Here is a 26,914-nt window from a genome sequence, read left to right on the forward strand (position 1 = left end):
TTCAAAAAATGTAAATCCAATGCAAATTTTCAATTCAACTCCAATCCTATAACTTGTCTTGTGAATCTGAAATTACGTTTGGAATAGATCTTGAAATAGTCAAGCCACAGAATGGTCTACCCTGTGCTTCAAGGTACAAATGATGGCTTATCCCTTGCTAGAACCAACAGTCACCGAGTCTAGAAGCTGTACCCACTGGATGTTCTCTTAAGACTGGCCAGAGTGAAGACACAAATACACCATTTCTGTAAAGCATTTAACTTCGTGAGACAACACAGGTAACATTTACCACGTGAAGCAAGACTTCATATGTTTCTTCACTTGTACCTTTAAATGAGTTACCAATATAATATTTTAAGTATTAGCAACTCGTTGGAATTTTATTTCACAAAGCTCCCCAAAGTCAGATCTGACTTTTATATATTTGTAATCTTTTGCAGCACTTGGTATTATTATTTTCAATCTTCAATGTATATACATGTATTTGTTGTATGTGTATATATTTGTACATATATATATACACACACAAACATACATACATACACACACACTCACATATGCGTATATAAAACATGAGCTGTTTTTAAAGAAATTGCTAAGACATTTCAACACCAGCCAAACATATTTATCTGAGGATTAATCTTCATCTATTGAATCAGGCAAGAGCACTGCCATGCATACAATTATTTAATTAGCAGCCAAATCCTCTGCCAGTCAGCAGCCGTTGCAGGCATACTGATGGGGTGGAAGATGCAAATCTCACAGTAGTACTGCTTTTTCTCATTACTACTGCAATTAGCACTTAAATTGATGCTTTAAACATACTAATTTCTGGAATAATTCAGGATTTGTATGTTACCTGGGATCGCCTCACTGCAGCGCTGACACCAGATTGCTCTGCAAATTGAAGCACTTTTGAGCCAAATAACCATCATCATATCAGACTGAGCCAATTTGCATTTGGTTTTAAAGATAACAGAATGGCAATTTATGCAAATAAATTAAGTAAGTTTACTTCTGAGTTCTCCCTGAACTAATTACAACAATGTTCTAATTTTTTATCACATCTAAAACTTGGCTTGAAATCACTGTACGTTATGTTAGAAATCTGTTGTTGCTAATAGAAGCCTTGTTTTCATTTTAAATATATTGTTTTTATTCATAATTTTGATGATAATTTAGTTAGAAAGGTAGGCCCTTATTATGAATATTTAAGTAGCTTTTGGTGCCAATTTTGGGTTCAACAGAAATTGAACAATCAGATTTTGATGCCTGTAATACTTTTTCCAAGTCCTGCTCGAAAATAAGTTCCACTGGAAAAAAGAAATGGCATGGTTTAGAAGTTTCTTTATTTTAGTATCTGCATTTGCAAGTCAATATGTTAATTATGTTATAAATCCTGAACATTAACTTTGACATGTTTAGGGTGAAATTGCTTAAGACTTAAAAGTCTATATATGCCAAATATTTCTGGCATTGTTCGTTCATGTTTTTGATCTTTCCAAAGAGAGTTTGGAGCAATGACCTATGTTGTTTTTCACAACGTAGATTCAGATTTAAATCTAAATTATAGGGTATACAAATAAGGAGTTTCTTTGAAGGACTACTTTAGAATCTAGAAACAATAAAGTGATTAAAATGGGGTGGGGGCATAAAAGAGTAATTGAGGGAACTTCACGAAAATATACCCAAGCATAAAAACAAAACAAAACCCACTCTGAAGAAGGGATTAGAAGGGCTCTTGAGCAATGCAGCCTAGTGATGGGCGAGTCATAGTAGGCCTTTCTCAGCCGGCTTAACAGCATTATACTGAAACAACCTTCTAATAACGCAGACGCTACTTCTAATTATTGTTACTGTCATTATTTAATACCGTCTGTTGAGCTCTTATTCTGTACCAGGAACTACATAGAGCAGTTTACATAATAACATCCTGCTTGATCTTACCCAAAACTTCATGAGACGGGTATAATGTTTTCACGTTCATAATCAGGGTTAGTAAATGGCGGGTGGAACTTAAACTCAGGAGAGTCTGACTCTGAAAGCAGCACTCTAAGTTAGAAAACTCTTGGTACAACTTCCCAGAGTGAGGGAGCATCGACACATGGAAGTGATGGCCTTACCTGCTTCATTTTTGGGGCTGGTAGCTCTTTTTCTATCATGGAGCAGAATCCATGCTCCTTCCCTCCACAGGCGTGGATCAGTTCAGGGAGGCACTCGATGGAGCCAGCGTGCCCGGCACGTGGACCCTTTATACCTGGGCTCCATTTCCTGAGAAAGAATAACGCCAACCAAATGATTCTTTCATAGCACAAATGAGATTTTCTGACAATGATGATTTATATGATTAGAACAGTTTAGAAATTAAAGTTACTACAAAGCTTTTTAATTTGTTTAACATCTTTATTGGAGTATAATTGCTTTACAATGGTGTGTTAGTTTCTGCTGTATAACAAAGTGAATCAGCTATATGTATACCTACATCCCCATATCCCCTCCCTCTTGCGTCTCCCTCCCACCCTCCCTATCCCACCCCTCTAGGTGGTCACAAAGCACCGAGCTGATCTCCCTGTGCTATGCGGCTGCTTCCCACTAGCTAGCTATTTTATGTTTGGTAGTGTATATATGTCCATGCCAAGGCCACTGTTGTTAAGCTTCAGTGAGACAGCATTCTCATCATCAATCCAAGGCAGTTTGGCTATCACGACATAAAATGTGTAAATCATATGTGAGCTCAGTAGATAATTAGGGTTGACAGACGGTGATTTCTATAGGAAGGCACTAAAGTGTGATAATGCTTCCATGTGGATAAAGTACGGAACTGGCAGAGCCCTGACATGTTTTTTTTTTTTTTGCGGTACGCGGGCCTCTCAATGTTGTGGCCTCTCCCTTTGCGGAGCACAGGCTCCGGACGCGCAGGCTCAGCGGCCATGGCTCACGGGCCCAGCTGCTCCACGGCGTGTGGGATCTTGCCGGACCCGGGCACGAACCCGTGTCCCCTGCATTGGAAGGCAGACTCTCAACCACTGCGTCACCAGGGAAGCCCCCTGACATGTTTTTAATGGATGCAGGCAAATGTCTCTAATATAAGTACTTGAATAAAGTTTTCATTGTAAGTTGTTGAGATCATACAATTAAAAGTGCATTTTGGGAATGTTTGAGATCTATAGCATAAATAGTGCTGGATCACCAGGAATGGAATCTACCTAAATCTATTTCCTGTTTATATAGCAAGATGAACAATATCACTGAAATTAGACAAATACAGCACTTTTCTGGGTAACAGTAAAGAATTGGATCAAATCTCCTAGGCCCCAACCAGCTTCCCTAACAGACCCATGTGCTGCCGGGTTAGTACCCTCACGTGTCTCCTTTTCTGCTGAAATCCAACTCCCGTAAGTTTTAGTACCATATCGGAAGGGTTCCTGAAACTGAGCTGCAGACACATGAGGTATCTGCTCTTCCCCCCAGGCCACCTGCTGCTGGTGTGCCCCCCACCCCCTCTGAATGTGCCTTTTAGTTACCAGGGACATCCTGTGGTGGGGACTCAAGCACCATGGAAACACCTGCCCTGGAATCCAGTATACTTCAGTCAAATGGAGGGCCTTCCCTGAGGAGACCCCCCATGTGTGCCTGAGGTTCTGCTTGGCGTATGTCTCCAGATGCCTCAAAGGGCTGCCACTCCTTGTCCAGCTGATGAGAGGGAGAGGGTGCATGATGGCAAGCACAGCCAGACAGTTTTGCTTGTTTACATGACTGTGAACCAATATTTTGGCTGCAAACTATCTCTCAACTGGTGTGAAAGAAACATTTTCATTTGAACACTGCCCACCTTGCCTGTAATATGTATTGTTGTTTCCTTTGCTAAAATATATGTAGCCATGTACATAGGACCTAAGAATTGAAAAATTTTATCAGGAATATAAACTCCTCTTTTAAACGCAGGTTATATCTTGAGCTGCTAGTATATATAACTGCTCAGTTTTGGACATTTTGCAGATGCACAGTTTACTTTTGACAACAGATTTCTGATCCCTCAAATCTATTCTGCAATAAAAGAAACTGGTAATTTATTTTGCTCTAGGTCACAAAGCACTTTAATAACATCTTTAAAAATGAAGGCTGATATTGTAAAGGAATAAACATAGTTAAAATGAAAATGTATTCGATGTTGCAAATGGAAAACAACTTAATAGAAGGTTAAAATGAACTGTGGTTCAGCTTGGGACCAATGGCCAAATTCCAAGTGGGAACGCTATGTCGCTAGGCCATGTCTCCCTCTGGGAAACATGGGCATTTTCACTGTAAAGAATCAGTATTCTAGGCACCACATGAAATTCAAGTGACCATACATGTAAAGGAAATAATTTTTTGAAATAATAAAATCCTATTACATCGAAAATTAAAATACTTACCTGAAAATGTGAAGATGGTGGTTTTCTATGTGTGGTATCGTAAGAAGAGAAGAGTCTTTCAACCACCGCCCCTGGATCACCATCTGCACCAGGTTGGTGATGTTCAGGACAGTCACCAGCCAGCCCTGGTGTGCAGCCACGTCCAGCATTGCCTGAACAGGGAGAACGCATGTTATATCATGGCACCTGCCCCCTCAGTGGGGGGTCTGATGATGATAGCCTTAACAAAAAAACAAAAAAAAAAACACCCCAAGCATTATACCTCTAAATTACTATTAATTAAAATAGAAACCAAAAAGTAAACTACAGTTGGAGTGGAGGGAACACACTGAACCTCTCACAGCATTTTTTGAACATTACTTTGTACAAAGCGCCAAATATTTAACTTTTTTAGGTCAGCAAAGATAAGCAGATAATATTGGCACCTAGTAATAAAACAAAGAGAAAAACTCAGTGTACCTCGAGAGCAAGTACCTCTATAATCCACTGTATCAAGAGCACTAGTTGCCGCGTTTAAAGCATAAATCTCAGGTAGTCTTTTCCAAATTTAAAAGCAATAATGGCAAGGTGATAGGAAGTCTTCTTGCCAAAAAAGAATTTTCCCCAGACAGCAGGCTAAAGGCAGAGCCCTGGTTTTCAATGAAAATTCTATACCACACACTAAAAGCGGGAAGGACCAGTGGTACACGTGGAAGGATGAGAAGCTATTCATATTAGTCTATACATTTAATCCAATGTTTTATGGACAAACAAACGGCTGCATTTGCTTAAGGCAAAACTAAACAGTGAAATCTTATTTAAACAATGGAGAAGTTTACACAGGCAAAGCTAGTTCAATTAAATTAGATTCTGGTGAATGCTGACTTAAAGACACATAAGTTAATATCATGATCTGAGGCAGCTACGTTATACAGTTTTAGGAGTGTACTCTCTTGTTTTGGGAAATGAAGAGATGAGGGTAAGAGAAATCAGATGTACTTCGTAAATGCCTAAAATGATACTTTACTGTTTCACTGATGGTAAAATATTTATAAAATGTTGTACAAAATCTATTAGTACATTTTTAGAAATGGTTCTTAAAGGTCTATTATGTTAGTAAAATTGATTTGCCATACTACTTAGTACTAGTGAATCAGACATATTTTCCTTCTAAGTTTTGAATTTCCTACTTAGAGTTCTCTAATTTACGAAAAGTAAAATAGTTTAAAAAACATTTGGCTAAACCAATCTGTGGTCTTTTTACACACATTACAGGGAGATGGATCCACGTCTCTGGATGCCATGGTTAGCGTGACGGAATGGTCAAATTGGTCTTTAGCACCCATGAGCCTACTAATTGTACATCGTAAAGCCTAATGGCTGGTATAATAGGTATACTTATATGTATGTATACGTGTATGTGTGCATATGAAAGTGTTTACATGTACAAAGGTATATGTTTATAAATCTAGGGAAAGCTCACTTCTGTTCTTCCTATTTCTCTGCACAACTGATTTAAACACTTTGTCTTTGAAGTATATGAGACAAGCTGGTCATGAGGAACACTACTCAGACGAAAATAAATGTATTAGCTCACAAGTCACAACTCGCGAACTCCGTAAGGGAAGAGAAATGAGTAATTATACCTCATGAGTAATGCAGTATCATGATGATGTCAGAAGTTGTAATGTGGAGTAACTATGGTGATTTTACTTGTGATTTTTACATTACAACTTGACTGGAAATAAATTCCAGACCACAAGCTCACATACTAGAAGAGCTGGATGGACGGACCATATGTTTTTAACTTTGAAGTTTTCATGATGAAGTTGAAAGATTTCATAAAATTTATGAGAGTTCCCCACAATCTTTCTTTGTATGATCCAGATGTGAAACGTAAAAAATCATGCAAAGTGATTGCTTACACGAAGTAAATGAAAAGGCTGTATTATGAATTGAAAACTATTATTTATTTATCTTGTTTTAATTTCAAGAAAAGGCAGGTAGGGAGACCAGGAATCCAGGATGAGACAAGGTTGTGACGACCCAAATGTGCTGGACAAAATGCTGCCACACGGCTGTGCCCAACCACTCCCTTGTGGGTCCTGTTTTCTCTGCTCCCTCCTGCCACTGCCGTAGCACAGACCCTCATCAACTCTCACCTGCAATATTATAAATATCCCTTTATCCTCATTCTCATCTAATTTTTCTTCAATCCATATTTTATATTGTTACCACAGTACATTTTTACAGAGGCAAAACTGATCACGTCATTCCTCTGCTTAAATTTCTTCAATAGCTCCACGCCGTGTAGAGGACAAAAGTTAACGCTTCTCTGCAGGTTCTCTTTTTATAAATCCTGCTCCCTCTACCATGTCTACCTGGGAAATTCCTATTCATCCTTCAAGTTGAGCTCAAATGTTACTTCTTCCTGTGAAGGCTCCTTGATGGACTGTAGGCACTTCTTTTCCTACGCATCTGCTAATCTTGACACAGGCCACCACTATCCTATTGTGAACCTTTGTTTACACATGTGCCCATTAAATATAGACTCCTTGATGGCAAGGTTCTGGAAGTAGTCTTTGGAACTGTAGCCCTAGCACAGAGCACTCAAGAAATATTCAACTTATTAAAGAATATTGGTAAACATCCAATTACAATAATTATAACAAACATTCTACCTAAGTTACTGCACACCTGCCAAAGGCAGCACAGCGCAGGAAAACATTACAAGCTTTGATGTCAAACATAGGTTTCAACCCTGATTTTGTCCCACTTACTATGCGTAAATTTTGGGAAATCACTTAACCCTATGACCGCTAGATTGCTCACTGATAGAAGGGTGTTATATGTCCATATAGGGGTGTGATGAGCATAAAATGAGATGATGTATGATGTAAGATATCCACTATACTGCCTGGAACAGTATAGACCTGTTAGGCCTCAATATTAGATCTCAGTAAACAGGTACCTGTTTTAACGTTCCTCTATGATGAGATGAAAAGAACACCCTAAAACAACTCATTCTTTCTCAGAGGGACTTCCTTTGGACCTTTGGGGGTTAATTTCCACACTGAGTAGTACAGGGATTCGAGGAGCAGGGCATGTAAGGTGGGGAGCAAATGCATGGAATGGGCAGAACTGTTCATCAGCAGAGGTGAGCAACTGCAAGAAAGTCAGGGGACACATAAGGCCAAAGACAGACCCTGCAGCCCAGGCCAAACTGGAGGACATGGGCCTCGTTCTCAGTTTGAGTGGACAAGTCCGTGTCACCATGCAGGTAGGTACCTGAAGGGGCTAAGGCTAAGGGATGGTCCAGGTAAATGGGTTTGAGGGTCTGGCAGGTCACCCTGACATACCTCTGCATGACTGAGCCTAGGAAAAGGACACCTATGTCTCACTATCTTTTACAGCAGTCTTCCTGGTAGATGAGAACTAACAGGTGGGACAGTATGGTACTGGCACAAAAACAGACACACAGATCAATGGAATAGGATAGAGAACCCAGAAATAAACCCACGAATTTATGGTCAATTTATCTACGACAAAGGGGGGAAGAATATACAATGCAGAAAAGACAGTCTCTTCAATAAGTGGTGCTGGGAAAACTGGACAGCAACATGTAAAAGAATGAAATTTGAACATTCTCTAACACCATATACAAAAATAAACTCAAAATGTATTAAAGACCTAAATGTAAGACCGGATACTATAAAACTCCTAGAAAAAAAACACTGGCAGAACACTTTGACATAAATTGCAGCAATATTTTTTTGGATCCACCTCCTAAAGGAAATAAAAGCAAAAATAAGCAAACGGGAGCTAATTAAACTTAAAAGCTTTTGCACTGACAAAACGAAAAGACTGGAAAAGGAAACCACTGACAAAACGAAAAGACAAGCTACTGAATGGGAGGAGATATTTGGAAATGATGTGACCCATAAGGGGTTAATATCCAACATACAGAAACAGCTCATACAACTCATCATCAAAAAAAGAAACAACCAATTAAAAAATGGTCAGAAGAACTGAATGGATATTTTTCCAGAAAGGAAATGCAGAGGGCCCAGCGGCACATGAGAGGCTGCTCGACATCTCTAATCATCAGGGAAATGCAAATCAAAACCACAGTGAGGTATCACCTCACACCTGTCAAAATGGCTATCATCGAAAAGACCACAAATAGATGTTGGCGAGAATGTGGAGAAAAGGGAACCCTTGTGCACTGTCGGTGAGAATGTAAATCGGTGCAGCCCCTGTGGAAAACAGTATGTACGTTCCTCAAAAAACTGAAAATAGAACTAATATATGATCCTGCCATCCCACTCCTGGGTATATATCCAAAGAAAATGAAAACACTAATTCGGAAGATACATACACCCCAATGTTCATAGCAGCATTATTTACAACTGCCAAGATACAGAAGTGACCTAAGTGTCCATCGATAGATGAACAGATAAGGAAGATGTGGTGTATATATACACAATGGAATACTACTCAGCCATAAAAAGATGAAATTTTGCCATTTGCAGTGAGATGGATACACTTGGAGGGCATTATGCTAATGAAAATAAGTCAGAGAAAGACAAATACTGTATCACTTATACGTGGAATCTAAAAAATATAACAATCTAGTGAATATAACCAAAAGGAAGCAGACTCACCCATATAGAGAACAAACTAGTGGTTACCAGTGGGCGGGCAATACAGGGGTGGGAGAGTGGGAGGTACAAACTACTGGGTGTGAGACAGGCTACCAGGATATATTGTACAACACGGGCAATACAGACAATATTTTGTAATAACTGTAAATGCAGTGTAACCTTTAAAAATTGTATTAAAAAAAAAGGACTAATAGGTATATGCTCCTCCTTAGAATGGGGCTGGCTTTGGTAACAGCTGGAGATCATGGCTCAGTTCCCCAAGACACCTCAAAGTTCCTTACAGAGATTTAATACTCAAACAACAAAAGGTTGCTTTAGTACACCGAGGAGAAAAAACCCTGCACATTCTTCCACCTTAGTATTAACATTAGGCAAATGCTGAATCCCCCTTTACCTCTTAACCGTCTTCTACTGGGCATGCTACCTATCAGACAAAGCTAGGATGATTCTAAGTCTATGGGAACAAATAGGTGGAGGCTGACTCCATGCACGAGACTTTCTCCTACTAAGTTAAAATCAACTTCAATTGATTGCTGACTCAGAATTCTTTGTCATCCAGCTGTGAGAGTGGAAATATGATTCCTAGCATTGCACTGATTTATGAAGTTACACCACAAATAAAACCTTACCATAATTAACAGAAACTGTGGGGTTGTCATTTATTTATAGGAAAGCAGGCAATGAGTGTGGTTTTAAACGCATTTTAACCGAGGTGCCACTATGAAGCCAGGTGAGAAGCCCAGGTATAAATGAGCTCTGGAGAGAGAGTATGGGCTAGGGATGTGGACTCAGATATCCTGGGCACAAAGCGGGCAGCCAGAATAGTTAAAATGAGCACCTTTGGGGCAGAGCTGAGGATAGCAGAGCGGCAGTTACCTGGAGATAAGATGAGGAAACGCAGGAAAGACCAAAGGGGTAAGAGCATGTAAGGGACTCTTAAGGGCACTACTGAAATAACTGCTTACAGTGGTCCTTTGTTAAGCATGTACTATTTGTCGGATACTCTGATAACCATCTTATGAAAGTTACTGAACGAAAACCCATTGTACAGATGAAGACATTGTGGCTCAGAGAGGGAAAGAAATATACCTAAAGCTGCATAGCTCTGGTTAACTGGTACAGCTGGGATTCAAATTCTGGGGAGCTTGACTCCAAAGTGCTTGCTTTTAACCAGAATAGGACGCTGCCTATAAAGTTCAGGATGAGAGGAAAGTGTGTGGAATTCCATCGGGCCCTAGATTAGAACAGAAGATTCCTTGATGAATGTGCTACGAGATAAAATGAGACTTTGAGAAGGTTTCCCGACAACACAATGTTTAAAGCAAACAATAAGTTTGGATGAAGCATAAACAGATGTATAATTCATGAACACTTGATACTGGTTTGAAGATGGTGTGGTATACTAGAAAGAGGCTTGGCCTCAGAGGTTAGAGGCTTGTGCCTTTAAATTAACCGTAAGACCTGAGGCAAATGACTTAATGGTATTTGTTTTTCTCATCTAAAAAATTTTAAAAACCAAGGAGTTTGATTAGGCTTGTGTCTATCTTCTGTAAGCTTTACTCTTTCATCAATAAAATGCCAATATACTCACACTATAGTGTTGCTTGTTTTTATAAAGCTCACTTTCTATCTTTCCAGATGGACTGTAACACCCTTGGAGTTAGGGGCAGAAAAGCCTAAGTCAAAAGAGAAGGCAGTCTACAGTAGGCACAGAATAAGATGAAGAGACAAAAGACCCTCTTGGGATCAGAAGAGGGTTCCACTGCTGGGGCGTGTGAGCAAGGGCCTCACAGAGAAGAGAGGCTTCAGCAGGTCACTGAGACCCCACACAAAATCACTGAAGAGAGGGAAGCTCTGAAGGAAGAGAATGGAAATTGATAGCACTCCTATCACAGGGTCTCAGTCACCTCTTCGAGTTGGAGGTGATGCCTCCTCCTGGGAAAAAGCACTGTAAAGGAGCATGAAAAGGTCTGGAGTAAGTACTGGGGGAATTAGTGATGTGAATAAAAACCAGAGCAGTGTTGAGTCTCAACAGCATGACTTTGAAATAATAATTATAGAAATTATTAGAAACAAGTAGAAATTGTAGAAATAATTAGAAATGTTTTGTGATTGTTTCCGACAATAACGAGTAGGATTAATTTGGGTGTGAAAGCAGAGAATTCGGATGTTGAGATTTTAGGTTACTGGTGACATCACTGTTGAAATGGACAACTCTAGGGCCAGTGACAAGTGAAGACACAGGGGACTGAGGACTGGACCGAGGGATCAGGGAGGGGAGGAGAGATGCCCGGCTGATGAGTAACAGAAACGTTCAGTCAAGCTGACAGGTAAAGAAGTGAGGTGAGAGAGGAGAGTCAGGGGGTGATACCATGGAGGTGATGGCAAAAGTGGTGTGGATATAGTAATGATTAGAGCAGAGGAGTTTGGGATGCATGCGATTACAGTGTTGAAAAGGTCATCTGCTGAAGCCACTCTGGTGACCGCAGGAGCTGGAATGGAGCTGAAGGCTGTGAACTGGGGTTTGAGGAAGGTGGGGAAAGAGATTCAGACTTAAGAACACAGATGAAAAAGGAATCTTACAGACACAAAGTAAAATATACACGGGTAAAAGAAGGAGGAATCTGAGAAGAAAGACTGGAGAGCTCTGAGGAGGTAGACTTTGATTATTGGCAAAACAGGAAGAATGAGTCAGCTCAGGAGTTTCACAGGGAATGTAGAAATGAGGTGGTGTTTGCGTCTGCCTATGTCTGACTGAGAGCAACAGAGGGAGGGAGAGAGAAAGAAAGGAGAGACGAGATGGGTGAGGAGAGAGAGAGAGGCAAAAACAAAGAGGGGTACACATACTCTACACAGCCCAGACCTCATCCTCATGTGGAACTCACAGGGCAAACTCAAGAACCCGGCTTTGTGCAAAGGTCAAACCACCACCACTACCCCCACCAGAAACAACCTGCCCCTCATCCCCACAATCAAAATGAACTAGAGTTCAGAGAATGGACACTCTCTGGAAGAGAATTTTTTAGGCTGTAAGGGTCCTGAAACCAACAGCATGCTTTTTGACTTGAATACACCTCATGTCCTCAATACTTACTGTGAATCGACTTCAAGAATTCCCTAAGCATATCAAGCTGGGTCTTGGCATTTAAATTCAACCACATTTCATAGTGATGTTAACTATTTCTGCAAAGGATAGATTTATCCAAATCTACAGATATTTTCCTTTGTTTTCTGCTACTGTAGATTATACTTAAAAATGCAAGCTTGACAATATATCTGTGTTTTGTATCAAATACATTTCATTCAATTATTGTGAAAAGTAGCAGTGAAATATATACAAACTGTACAGACAGTATGCACATGTAGTGTGATGAAAATATTTGCACAGTAGTGTGCAGACTATAAAATACTTTTGTAAATAGCTCTTAATACCAAGTATGAGGTAGACATTAGTACTGTCTCCTTTTCACAGATGGGAAAACTGAAACTCACATAAGTCCAGTGACTGTAATCGCAATGGTGAAAAGTGGTAAGTTAAGACTTGATTTTGGTTTTCTAATTTCATTTTCTGTGCTCATCACACTACAGTCTACAACCTCTGAATGATTTACATATACCCTGTCTTATTTCAAGGAGGATTTAAAGTGGTTTACATCTATCCTTTTTTTCCCTACCTAACAGAAAAATGCAGACTCCAGACAAAAGCATTATGCATTTAACTGATTATTGTCTCTGAACAAATTCTGTCAACAGGATTTTTGAAAACCTAAAATTTCCAAATAAATTTTAATCCACCACTTGGTTATAAAACTACATCTTAATATTTGATATGCAGGCATTAAATATCTTTTGAAACATAAGTGAATTCTGGGTTTAAAGAATCCAAGTTACTGTGACTGAATTAAGTCAACTTCACTGCAAGGAAATAGCAACACTGACTTAGGTCACTAAAAGAAAAACTATCATTTTCAATGTGCATCAGGAGGCATGTTAACAGATGCATAATGAGATGTAGCTTTAAGATCCATTGTTAAAAACTTTCTAAACTTCAGTTTGCAAAGTCTGTGAATTTAGTCCTCAGTCTCTTCCAGCTGTGGCTGTAGGGTGAGCATATGGAGCAGTCAGAGATGCTCCCACCTCTCTGCTCCCTCTCAGCATCTTGATGACCTGCATTCTCTCTTCTTCCTCCCTTTAGCCTTTCTCCTCTTCAAGGAAACTTTCTCCTTTTCCTCACATCTCCTGATAGTCATCCTAACGTATCTAGTGATAGTGTAGGGACTGCAAAAACCACATGAAAATAAGGTCATGAGGAAGGTTGAAATGGCTAGAAAATGTTGCTACGTTTGTTCAAATGAAATGACATAAACATAATACATGGTCAGAGTTGAAGAGAAAGACTTATTTAGTCCAGAATGAGAAAAAAAATTTCATTAATTTATAGAAACCAAGTTGTTACTTATGGAACATCATGAAAGTGCAAAATACTATGGAAAGATCATCAAAAACAATGAAAGTGTGAGAAACTCACAGCCAAGAGGAGCCTAAGGAGACATGACAACTAAATGTAATGTGGTGTCCTGAATGGACTCCTAGAATAGAAAAAGGACATTAAGTAAACTAAAGAATTCTGAATAAGTATGGACTTTAATCATAATATATCAATAAAGATTCATTAATTGTGACAAATGTACCATATTGATGTGAGATGTTAATTACAGAGGAAAACTGAGTGTGGGATATACAGGAAATCTCTGTACTATCTTTGTAACTTTTCTGTAAGTCTAAAACTATTCTAAAATACAAAGTTTACCTGAAAAAGAAACTATGGAAATTCATCCTAGGCAGCCTGTTAAAACATTAGTTGTTAGACATCTGCTAGAAACTGCACTATTTAGTTCAAGAGCTCCCGGAAGTTTTACAACGATGGGAAAACCTGAAGAAAAGCTTTCTTGACAGAAAGGCACACTCCTTTAAAGGTTCAGGTCAGCTGCAAGTAATGATACAATATTTTGTCAATAATTAAAATGCTATAAGTACATTTACAAGAATCTTTTTCAATAGCAACAGTTGTTCACAGTAACTTTCTCCTGAACTTTTACCCCCAGAAGGTTAGCATTCAGGAAGCTCAGCTGCTGTCTAACAAACTTAATTAATCAAAAAGTCATTTCCGAGCTGTAACTATGAGTAAAAGCGCTTCAAGTGTGCTAGCAAGCCTACAAGTTAATCAAAATGCTAATGCAGTACAAATTAAAGTTGTGATTAACATTTCACAGTAGCTGCTTAAGTGAATTGATCACACAAATGGGTTAAGCATTACTCATTTCCTACAGCCCCAAACGGGAAAAGGGTTGTTATGTGGGTATGAGGAGAAGAGCTGGAGGTAGAAGGATCCTTCATAATAGCATCATATCATCAATAAACCAGCACCAAATTGTCACTCAAAGGCTTACAGGTAGAGTCATCCAGGGGGAAATAGCCTTCCAAATTATATTATAGTCCTTGAAGGGAGATCACCTGTAAATCCACACGAGTAAGTGAAGGTGTTTTACACCTCAAAATCCACACATTTGTGTTAGTTTTGGAAATGCTAAATGCATTAGCTCTGTGTTGCGTCTGTAGTGGGGAATGGTGCTTTGTTTTAGGTGTTTTGGGTGTTCTATTGTGGAATTAAAATGTAACTTTGATACAGGATAAAATAAGCACTAGCTGGATGATGATTCTGCACCACAGTGCAGATCTTTGCATCTGGAAGAAAAATCACTCAGGATTAAGTTCATTTAAAATTATTTGTTTTGAAATACACATCCATTAATGAAACCTCACTAGGCTTCTATGGCAAGATATGAGCTCCTGGCAGTCTTGCTAGGAAAGCAGCCTGAATTAGACTTCCCTGTCTCTATGCATTTGATAAGGTCACATGAATGTTTACAACAAACAGACTACATTTGTTAGTAGACAATTCAGATTTGGCAGATAATTTTAAAAACATTGTGAGAATCCACACACAGTAAATCTCCCTTTTCAATCCTCTCTTAAGAAAGAACTAGAAAGGAAAAAGTGAAATATTTATTCATTCCATTCACCCATGATATATTGAGAACTATTATGTGCCAAGAATTATGCCCAAGTCACCTTAACAGTCAGTGACACTATAAATAGTTATTGATGAGGTTCCAGCATATTTTGAATATGAATCAGAATCCTCCAAATGTATGCTCATAGTATTAATATTCCTTGAAACATACCCATAAAAATATAAAAGATATATTTAAAACTTAATAGTGTAATTTTCATCTTAGGATCCTTTAACGACTTCAGTTGCAGAAATGAACTCTTTGTAGATTACTAATTATGTATAATCCAATTTTGGAAGTCTAAAAATTATTTATTTATCACCCTTCCATCTTTTTCTCAAAATGATTTGAAGAAGCTTTCTGAAGCTTTCTATTGTGCTGTACTGTCCACTTAAAGATAAGCTTTTCATTTGATCTAATCATAATAATTATAAGCATTTAAAAAAATGTGAAAGGATTCTACTAAGAATATACAGGAGATTTTATCTACCATTGCTACATCAAAACATTTCTTACAAGTATCGGATTAAGGATTTGACCAAGTACTTCTTTTGATAAGCTCGGCACCACCTGGAGTATTTTCACTGCTAACTGTATTTGACTCTATGATTCTAGAACTTGTTCATTTAATTGACACTGACATTCTTCAATACATTTAATTTATAGCCCACTGAGCCTGTGCTTAGTGCATCCATAGGTAAATACTCCTCAAAGGTTATGTTAGCCTTGCTCCATGGCAGTTCTATCTCCTGGTATCATCAAATATTTCTAGCTTTTTAATCTACTAAAAATGGGGATCATTTGTTAATAGAAATATAGACCCAGCTATAGTCAAAGTATCTCTCAGTTAAAATAACCAGATCAATAAAAAATATTCATATCATTGTATCTTTTGCTTCCCTTATCCTATTCTTTTCTATTCTCAGACTCTAATGTATGCATACATTCATATCTTAAGTTTATTGATTAAAATACTTAAAAAAATAGTTTGAAGACACAATGTGTTTTCAGAATAGCTGTGGGTTATAGAAAATATATGATACTAGTTATCTGAAATGTAATACACTTTAAGTTTATCAGAAGCTGTCAGAGAGATAAAGAGGTCAAATTATTGTTTTGAAGTTTGGGCTAAACAACAACCCTACCAATAAACTTTTAGGGATTCGGTTTTGCAAATTTACGAGGGTTTTCTGAACAGAGGAAAGCATGCCAGTTCGTACATTTCCCCCCTTTCTCTATTTATGCAGCTTATTAAAGTTATTTTTTGACAAGCACCTTTTGTGACAATTGATAAATCCTATTGGAACATGATAACATTAATTTGAGTGGTATATGAGTTACATACTACCTTGTGTGAAAGAGAAGAAAGGCTGGAAACTTAGTTGTTCAAAAAAACTTGGGCCTTAAAGAAAATGATGTAAAATGACAGCTCCTATATTAAAGTCAGATGCAAGAATTTATGAAACAATGGAAACTTACCCACCAGAACGTAGCTCCTTAAAGGTCTTCCTTTCAGGCACTGAATCACCTAAATTATTTTCAAAGCCAGTCTCCTGGTTTACCTTTTGCCTACTTCCATTAGTGCAATGGAACATGAATTCAATCTATATAAACATGTGCCTTGGTATACAGAATACAGAACTTCACATTCCCTCAATAGTAAAGAGGAGATGTCTGTTATCTTTTGGGGGAATTGGTAGTTCTGTATCTTGGGACAGGGAATCTCTGAAATTGCCTATTGTTACTAGACGTTTGAAGTTTTTCAAAAAGGACTAGGGGGATGGACAAAAGCTGCCTCCAGGGGAGCCCCGCTAGTGGTGGTGGTGGTGGTTACCCAGTGAAAGAAGCCCAGAACCTAACCTAAGCAGAGAAGGCAAACGGTGAAGAATGAAAGAGGAACATAAAATGTGTGTATGTGTGTTGTAATAGTAAACCTAAGCACAGTCATTATAGTGTGCATTACTACTTATTATTAGGAGTATCTTATAATTATTATGGCATTCCTTTTTCTTCCTGTGGTTGTATCAGCGATCTGATCTTCCCCCCATTATTTCCAATTATTGTAGTTTTAGGGGAGACTCTGAGGAAGTAAATGGCTAATTCACTGCGTTACCTAGCATGATATAAAAACCTCGAGAAGGATCATAAGCAGCTGAAACAAAAAACATATCAACTGGACACTATAGAGTGATATAATAAAGCAATTACAAATATCAGTCATATTAACAAGTCCCTCTTGGAAACTGGTTAAAGTAATTATAGGCAGACTGTTGAAAGGGAACTAGAGTAATTAAAGGGAGGTGACTTGAGTATACATTGAAAAGAAGGGATTAATTAAAAAATATTATTCATGTTCTAGTGGGAATTCTTGGTCTAAAAAAATGTAGAAATTCCTGTGAAGTTCTCACATTTTAAAATAAATCCTGACTAGGCCCTGAGTACAATTTTTAGATCCATCTTTACAGGGCAAAGGGAACCCAGTAAGATAAACTTTTATTATATATCCAACCTATGCTGAAAACTGTTTTTCTTTCTGCTATGATCTTGGGAAAGTTACTTAGTCTTCGTCTGTAAAATAAGGATAATAATTGTACTGCTTCCTTGGATTATTAGGGCAAATGAGTCTATGCAATACGAAGCAAGTAGAACAGAGCCTGGTACAAGGAAAATCCTCAATAAATGTTCACTAGCACCACTGTTAATGATGGCCTGCCTTATGGACCGTCATTACATAGCAATTTTTTGGTGTGGAGTACAGGGATGGTATGCAGTTCTCCAAATATTCTGGTTGAATTTGGTATTTAATATACATTAATTCCAATTTCAATTTGGAAGCATAGGTTTCCAGAGATCTTTCTAATCAATCTACACTGTCATATTTCTGTGTGTGTGTGTGTTCTCCTTTCATGAGGTGTATCTTGTAGTCGTTAAGAGTATTACTGTGCACACAGATGTTTTGATCTATTAAACTTAGGCTGCAAGGTAGATAGCATTAGCTGAAGGGTAAATATGGCCTCTACTATATCTGAAAGCAACTTTCCAGAATTAACCCAGCAAACTGACAGCACAATTATACTTTGAATCACACAGCCCTTTGGTCCTCAGATCACTGAGTCAGCTCCTCGAGCCATGGTTTCCCTTTCTTCCTTAAACATCTGAAAGTGTCCAGTTACTGGGCAGTTTTGCTGTAGATACCACAGAGGAGGTAGTGGGCGTGGCTAAGATATAAACCTGTACTCTTATACTATTTGGCTTGGTATTTAATTATTTTTCACTTAAATGAAGATGATTTTAACGTAAAGACTTAGGGCGCTTATTAGAAAAGATCAGAGCTATTAGAGCAGGATTTAAAGTCCTGGTATCTCCATTTGGTTTCAGCATGGACTGCCTCAAAAGATCACCTTTTAACTAAGTTATTTGACTTCTTTGAAAACCAATTTCTTTGTCCCTTGATTAAAAAAACAGTGTGGGGCTAATCAAAACACCAGACACTTTTCATCAGTTCTGACTTTGCCATCAAATTTGAAAAATTTAGGCAAGTCACTTTAATTTTTGGCATTTCTTATGTATCATCTTCCCATAAAAGCTAACATAAAGTTTTTCTTGGGTACATCTGGCACACAAAATATGTCACATCATTTACTACACATTACAAATATATTTTAGAGTTAACATAATCAAGAAGAGAATCTCAAAGACTAATGGCAAGAATAATCAATTCCATAATTGCTCAATTTATAAACTAGTGTATTTTAAGCAGGTTTAAAAAATTTGAGATATGTACAGAAATTTTTACTCTTATTTTTGTTGGGTGGGATGGAGATGGAAATGCTAGTAACAGTAAAATATTAAGAACCATGACAAAAACACCTTAAACCCAAAAATGACATAAATGACCTTGATACATAATTTCAAATGGGTACAAGAAGAGAAGGCAGGCTATACAGTGCATTCTGACCTCAAGCCAGAGTGAATAGTACTAAAACAACTATGTTTTTCTTTTGTAAAAGATTCCCCAGGACACGGGTAGTCATACAGAGTTTTCATAATCTAAATGGTAGCTCATGTAAAAGGTACATTTCTATAAATTAAAGGGAATAAAAAATTTAGAGTTAAATGACCATGAAAAAGCAAAGAAGTAAAAGAATTACTAAGAATGAGGAGACTAAGATAGACCTAGTTCGAGTCCTCAAATCATTGTTTACTTTATAAATATTAACTAATGTCCCACTCTTGTAAGGTGTTATTTTTACTCAGACAGCAGGGGTTCAGTGACTTGCCTAAGGCCTTATACTAAGGCTCTAAGTAGCAGAGCTGAATTTATAGTAAGAGCTGGTGGCACCGAGTCCCATACACAGAACACAAGGTCATGCTGATGTCCCATGAGGGCAGTAGTATAATTTTCAATTAGCCAGCAGGACGGCAGCTTGGAAAACTGCTTGAACCAATGCTTTCTAGGCCAACAGTATCCATGTATCAAATGAGAACAATAGGGTACAATGATGAAAACTGTCACTCAGTCCTGGGAAATTTTATCAAGTCACGACTTCCCCCCCAGATTTTCCATTAACAACCCTAATATTCTTTCCTCTTCCTGACTTGTTACTTTTATCACAATCTTACAAAGAAACTGCAGGAATGAGAGGATTTAGGATATGAAGCTGGTTGCCATCTCTTTACAACTAAGTTTCTTTCCAGGTGGCTTCTGAAAAGCCAAATCGATATTTATAAGCATAACTAATGTTATAATTTACACTAAAGGAAAACTGCACACACAATGTCTGACAACAGGGAACTAATTAAGTAAACTATGACCTTCTTATGAAGAAATATAGTGCAGCCATTAGAAACTATGCTTGAGAAGAATATTTAATGTTGTAAATTATTAAGTTAAAAAAGGTTATAAAATAACATGATAAAAATGTGCAAAGGAAGAAAGTGAGAGAGCAAGTGTGTATTTGTGTAAATGCAAAAAGAAAAAGAAACTCTGAGCCTTCAAAGACAAAAAAGAACTATACACAACTACTGTAGTTAGTAAACTTGTTTTTGTGCAGGAGTAAGCGTTAGTCATTCTAAAACTACATCAGGAGTATGCTAGAATGGAGGAATTAAGTAAACATATTTTGATTAATGAGAGCCAAGTTTCTCACGGGTGGAGAAAAGAGTTACAATTTAAAAAAGGGGAAGGCTAAAATGAACCCTTGGTGTTAAACTGGAATTAGAGGTATTAGAATGAACTCATGGTTTTATGAATACAAATGTTTTCCACATACCCACACACACACACACACACACACACACATAGCTAAGCAGATATACAAATAGATATAGATGTCTATGTATACATACTTATATTTCCTAGCTTTGCCCACTGAGGGGGCCAGAGGCAATAATATCCAGGCAGTGATGGAGTCAACAAGCACCCAGATTTTAGTCTCTAAAACCACTCTCTAATAAAAACAAACACTCGTGAGCCTATACTTATAAATAAATAAGTAAATAAATAAATGAATAAATAAATGAATAAAGTAAATAAATAAATGGAGGAAAACAGAAATTCTGGGAATGATGGGAATAGAAAATCACAGTAGTAATAATTGTTTCAGGCAAAAGTCACCAATGGATGATGAAAATAATGTAGGAAAATATGATGAGAAACAGGATAACTGCATAATCTCAAAGTATATCACCACAACATATTAGTTACAAAAGGAAAAGAAGTAATTTTACAGTGGAGAAACCTGGCAGACACCACCTCAAGTGTACAAAGTTAACATCCCCGGTAATAACACACATCCATGTCACAAGTATCCCGATATGATACACCGAGAGGACAAAACATCACTTCTATGGTATTCTTGCCAGTAATATATAACTTCAATGTAATTATGAGGGGATATCAGGCAAACCCAAACTGATGGATAGCTCTATAAGATACCTGGCCAATACTCCTCACAAGTGCCAACGTCCTGAAAGTCAAGGAGACTAAAGTGGACATGACAACTAAATGCAATGTGGGATCCTGGACTGGATCCTGGAACAGAGAAAGGCATTAGTGGGATAAAATCCAAATGGACAAAACTGGAATGAGGTCTGTAGATTACTTAACAGGACTGGATCAGTACTGAGGCAAGATGTTAACATTAGGGGAAGCTGGGTGAAAGATATATGGAAATTTCATCGTACTATTTTTACAAACTTTTTATGTCTGAAGTTATTTCAAAATGAAAAAATTAAAAAAAATTTTTTGAATTAAAATAAATTAATTCATTAACAAAAAAAGAGCCTCATATTGATGGGGGTGAAGATATAATTACTGTGAATGACTTTAATTTTCATACAGTGTTTTTCCAAATTTCTACAATGAAGTGTATTACTTTTATAATTAAAGAGAAAACTATTTCTCTTTAGATGTTATTTAGAAGGAGTAAAAAAAATCAAGAAATATAAATATCCACGAAACTGTACATAATATCGAAATAGAGGCTAAAAGTACCTGATTGAATACTTTTCCCTTACAGTAAATTTAGAAATAGACTTCTTGTGAAACTGCTAATTTCTATTATTATATAGCCTTTGAATCATTATTAACTGAGTGGTGAAAAGGTATGCATGAGTCGATATACATTGTAACTTTTATATATGATATAAATATGTATACCTATTAAGTATACCTGTAAGTATAAAAATTTAATTCCTTCTGCAACATCTCTCCAACCCTTCCCGACCCCTGAGTTCATTAACAGGTCAGTGTTTGAGGGGGAAAAAATAGCTAGAGGAAACACAAATGAGTACCCAGGGCCACAGCTAAAACTTTAGGAACTTTAACCTTCGTTTATAAAGTGTGACTAATGAAGAGTGGCAAACCATCTTCCTAGAGAGATAAACCAAGTGTTAGTTACAAAAAAGGTGTAAAAATAATTTACTTGTTTATTATAGCCTTATTATTATTATTATTTCCCTTATTATTTCCCTTCTAATTCCTGATAGTTTGTGCATACTCTATTTTATGAAACAGGGCTATTCTTTTAAATAATAAAATTAAGCGTTTTTTTTCCTGATCATAAAATTGTTAGCAGCTCATTTGAAAACATTCAAACATTTCAGAAAAGCATAAAGAAGAAATTAAAAATCATCCCAAATGCTGCTACACAGAGACGGCTACTTAATCTTTTGGTCAATACTATTCTGGATCTTCTCTCTAGATATATTTTCATATATTTATGTAGATATTCTACACAGATACAGAATTAGTAAATGGAATTGTAATATTTGGCAGTGTTCTATAACCTGAAAGATGCTTGGGTTATTTCTAAGTCTTTAATTTTGCAAATGCCTATACACAAATCTTCACAGACTCATTTATCCTACCTTTAAAAACATCAGTCTTTTGAAAATCTTAAAAAATGCTTTTTATATATAAATGTCCAAAAAGCCATAATGTAGAAAATCAAAATCTCTTATAAGCTCAATCCTTTAGGTGTGCTTCTCCCACCCTGCTCCTCTCACAGTCATCTCCCAGCAAATGGCAGCTCCAGCTTTCCACTTGCTCTGGAGAAAAGCTTTGGAATCATCTTTGGCTCCTTGCTCTCCCTAAAAACCCTTGTCCAATCCATTAGCAGATTCTCCTTAAAAAAAAATACAGGACCCAACCAATTTTCACCAGTCTCACCCATACCAACCTGGTCCAGCCACCATCATTTCTTGCCTAGCCTTACAGCTTTCAAGGTATAAAGTTCATTGATATGGTTACAGATTCCACATTGCAACTAACTAAGGAATATAACATGTCAAGGTTTTGTATAGTATCAGAGAATATTTATAATTTTCTGAAAAGGCTATAAAAATACTCTTCCTTCTTTAAACTACATACCTCAGTGAGGCTGGATTTCCTTCATATACTTCAATTAAAACACCATCTTGTAACAGACTGCTTGCAAAAGGTGTTAAACGAATTTAGCTGACTTCTATTAAGCTAGACATGAAAGATACTTGCAAAAATGTAAAATGCTATTACAGTTCTCACTAATTGTTTTGGAAAATAGTTATTTTTCATGAAAAATCATTACATAATAATGGGTATATTAGTGTTATTTTAAAATGAAGTAATAAATATTTGCGAATGTTTCCATTTTCATTAATATGGTAAATACTCATAGATATAGACACCATAACCATTAGTGAACCACTGCTCTACAGCTTCCCTCATTCAGAGTAAAATCCAAAAGACTTACCATGGTTTTACAAACTCCCTACGTGACCTGAACCCATTTTATCTATAATCTCCACTCCCACCCCTCTCTGACCTCATTTCTACCCACCCCTTTTCATCTTTTTTACGATGGCCGCCTTGGTTTTTCTTGAATATACCTAGTAAGTTCCTACAGGAATCCTGGCACTAGCTCTTCTTAGTGTTTGGAATAACACCACAGCTCACTCCCTTCCTTTGTTTCTTAAATGTTACCTCATAAGAAAGACAGTCCCAGAATACCACATTAAAAAATAGTACAAAATGGCACCCTCCATCTTTCTCCACATATCCTTTATTATGCTTTATTATTATTTTAAAATAGCAGTGATCAACACTTGACTTATACATATATATATATATATATATATATATATGTATATATATACGTATATATATATATATATTTTTTTTCCCGGTACGCGGGCCTCTCACTGCTGTGGCCTCTCCTGTTGCGGAGCACAGGCTCCGTACGCGCAGGCCCAGCGGCCATGGCTCACGGGCCCCGCTGCTCTGCGGCATGTGGGATCCTCCCAGACCGGGGCACGAACCCACGTCCCCTGCATCGGCAGGCGGACTCTCAACCACTACGCCACCAGGGAAGCCCCTTGACTTATATTTTTAATTGTCTGTCTTTGCCATCTCTAGTGAAAGCCCATTACAGCAGGTTCTCTTCTGTTTGTTCACTGCTGTATGCTCAGAACCTAGCAAAGTGCCTGGCACTTAGTTTACCTTCAGTAAATTTTGATTGAATGGATGACTAAAATTGTTATCTTACTGCATTTATATTTGCTTTTCCTTCAAAAATCCTTAATTTAAAAAAAAAAAATCCTTAATTTGAGTCACCAGATTTTTTCTCGACAATGCTACAATAAAAATCTTTAAATGCAAGTATATTTTATTCTAAAAAGAAAAAAAACAGAAAGAATGGGAGAAAATGTAGGTAATTGGAAATGACTTTCATACCTGACATACTCTGAGAGCTTGGTCCAACACTGTTTTGGTATCAGTGTCATAATCTGGGCAGGGCAGCATGGTTCGGCTGAGATGTGCCTGCAGTAGGAGATGAGCTTTGGTGTGAGGGCTGTCAAATGAATGAGGATTTGATTCCAACGGAAGACATTTTGCCAGTTCGCTGTTCATATGATCTTCATTGTGTCTTACTGGCAAATCTGTGTATTCTTCTGCATCCTGAAAAAACAAACAAACCCATATATATATAATGTACATATAAATGTACTGTATCAAAAGTATAATATTTAATGTACTTCTTAGCTTTAACTACTGACATTTAAAACATGCTTTAGAAAAACTGTAAAACAACCATATCCCTTAAAATTCTGCTTTGGTCAGTACTACTATTAATATTAAGCAAAAGCTAGTAATGTATAATACATCTGAAATTCATGAATGCTCTTCTTATTTATCCAGTCAACAAAAACAATACAGATCCTAGTAAGCATCAAATGTTATGCTTGACAGTGGACCCGGGCAACGAACCAGAAACTGAGAGTTCAACAGGGAAAAACAAGTCCTGAAAGTGGAAATGAATGTTATGATATGGTAAGCACAGAGTGCGGAAGGGATATTCAGTTTGGGGACTTAGTTATTTTAGAAGGTCAGGGAAAGCATCTTGCAAAAAGAGATATTTAAGTGAGGATCTATAGAATGAGTGGAAGAAATAAGACAGGGCTGGGAGAAAGGGGGATGAGGATAGGGTTGGTGAGATAAGAAAAGGGTGAAGACCAAGATCATTAACTTAAGACTTACTGTAATAAATTAGATTAAAACAAAATTGTTCAAATTTGGGGGTTTCCGGTTCCACATGCAAGGAGCTTAGAAGCCACCACTCCATCCTAACAAGTAAAAAGCTGAACAGGTTGAAAAAACCAACAACTCGTCTTGAATCCATGAGAAGGCAGAACACAGGGCAAACCGCTGCCTCCAAGATTGGAAACACAGGCAAATGCAGGGAGTCACGGCTAAGAGGAGCAGAGGCTCACAAGCAGAAAATGCCTTGGCAATCAGCGTCGAGGTAAGAAAACCTGAACTGTAACTGATGAATTGTGGGAGGTACAGTGCAGACAACTCCGAGAGCTAAAAACTCCCGGGGGACCCAGTCATAGGGGGCCCCCACAATACTGTGAAATTTACCTTTAGGAGCTCAACCAGATTCCCGCAGTAAATATCAGAGAAAAATCGCCTTGGGCTTCTAGCAAGGGGAGGGGAAAAGAACCATCCTGAAATACCTTAGAGCACTCTGTCCTTCTTAACAAGGCCTGCTCTCAGGAGAAACTAGTTAACTGGAGCCTAACCCTGCTGGGATATATTATGAGAACCTAACTGACCTGGGGAATGGAAGTACCCAACTGTAACCAGCTCAAGCTTTGCGTGTGGAAGAAGGGAAATACCCCACTCCAGCTCACTCTAGCCATCCTGTCCCACCTAAGGGGTGAGGGTAGAAATGGCTGTGAAGTTCACAGCACAGAGGCACAGACTCATTGAAGACTTGGGACCTAATCATTGGACCAGAGAATATTTCCCCTACACCGCCATGCCCCACCTCACCACATTATTAAAGGCCTATTTATAGCAGTTCTTTTTACCCAGTACATTATGTCCAGCTATCAAGAAAATTACAAGGTATACCAAAAGGCTAAAAACACAATTTGAAGAAATAGAGCTATCATCAGAACCAGACATGGCAGGGATGTTAGAATTATCAGATCAGGAATTTAAAACTATGATTTATATGCTAACGGCTCTGACAGATAAAATAGACAGCATGTAAGAACAAATGAACAATGGAAGCAGATGGACATCCTAAAAAAGAATCAAAAGGAAATGGTGAATACAAAAACACTAAAAGAAATGAAGAATGCCTTTGGTGAGCTTATTGGTAGACTGGACATGGTTTAGGAAAGAATTTCTGAGCTAGAGGATATATCAATGAAATTTCTGAAAACTGAAAAGCAAAGAGAACAAAGACTGAAAAAAACACAAGAGAATATCCAAGGACTGCGGGACAACGACAAAAGATGTAACATATGTATGATGGGAATACCAGAAGGAGTAGAGAGAAAGTAAGAGAAGAAATATTTGAAACAATAATGATTGAGAATTCCCCTCCTCTCCAATTAATGTCAGACACCAAACCACAGATCCAGGAAGCTCAGAGAGCACTGAACAGAATAAACAGCAAAAAAAAAAAAAAAAAGAAGTTACACCTAAGCATATTATCTTCAAACTACTAAAAATCAAAGATAAAGAAGAATCCCTGAAAGAAGCCAGAGGGAAAAAACACCTTACCTGTACAGGAACAAAGGTAAGTATTACTTCTGAATTACTCTCTTCAGAAACCATGCAAGCAAAAGGAGACTAGCGTGAAATGTTTAAAGTGTTGAGGAAAAAACCCCACCAACCTAGAATTCTATATCCTGTGAGATTATCCTTCAAAAGTGAAAGAGAAATACAACTTTCTCAGACAAATAAAAATTGAGTTAATTTGTTGCCAGCAGACCAGTAGACCTGCCT

At 37.6% G+C, this 26,914-nt stretch overlaps 1 protein-coding gene across 2 annotated transcripts in view; it reads right to left on the reverse strand.

Moving 5' to 3' along the window:
- Nucleotides 1-26,914, reverse strand: part of ASCC3 (activating signal cointegrator 1 complex subunit 3) — a 332,868-nt gene that overhangs the window by 5,211 nt on the left and 300,743 nt on the right. Inside the window, exons 37-39 of one of the 2 annotated variants that reach the window (XM_019929490.3) lie at nt 24,347-24,571; nt 4,416-4,567; nt 2,124-2,271 (exon numbers count right to left, since the gene is read on the reverse strand). In XM_019929490.3, the coding sequence (XP_019785049.1) occupies nt 2,124-2,271; nt 4,416-4,567; nt 24,347-24,571 (525 nt within the window). Of the gene's footprint in view, nt 1-2,123; nt 2,272-4,415; nt 4,568-24,346; nt 24,572-26,914 lie in introns of those variants that run through there. The other variant, XM_019929491.3, reaches the window with a different exon arrangement.

This window comes from Tursiops truncatus, chromosome 12, assembly GCF_011762595.2.
Source record: "Tursiops truncatus isolate mTurTru1 chromosome 12, mTurTru1.mat.Y, whole genome shotgun sequence".
NCBI lineage: Eukaryota > Metazoa > Chordata > Mammalia > Artiodactyla > Delphinidae > Tursiops > Tursiops truncatus.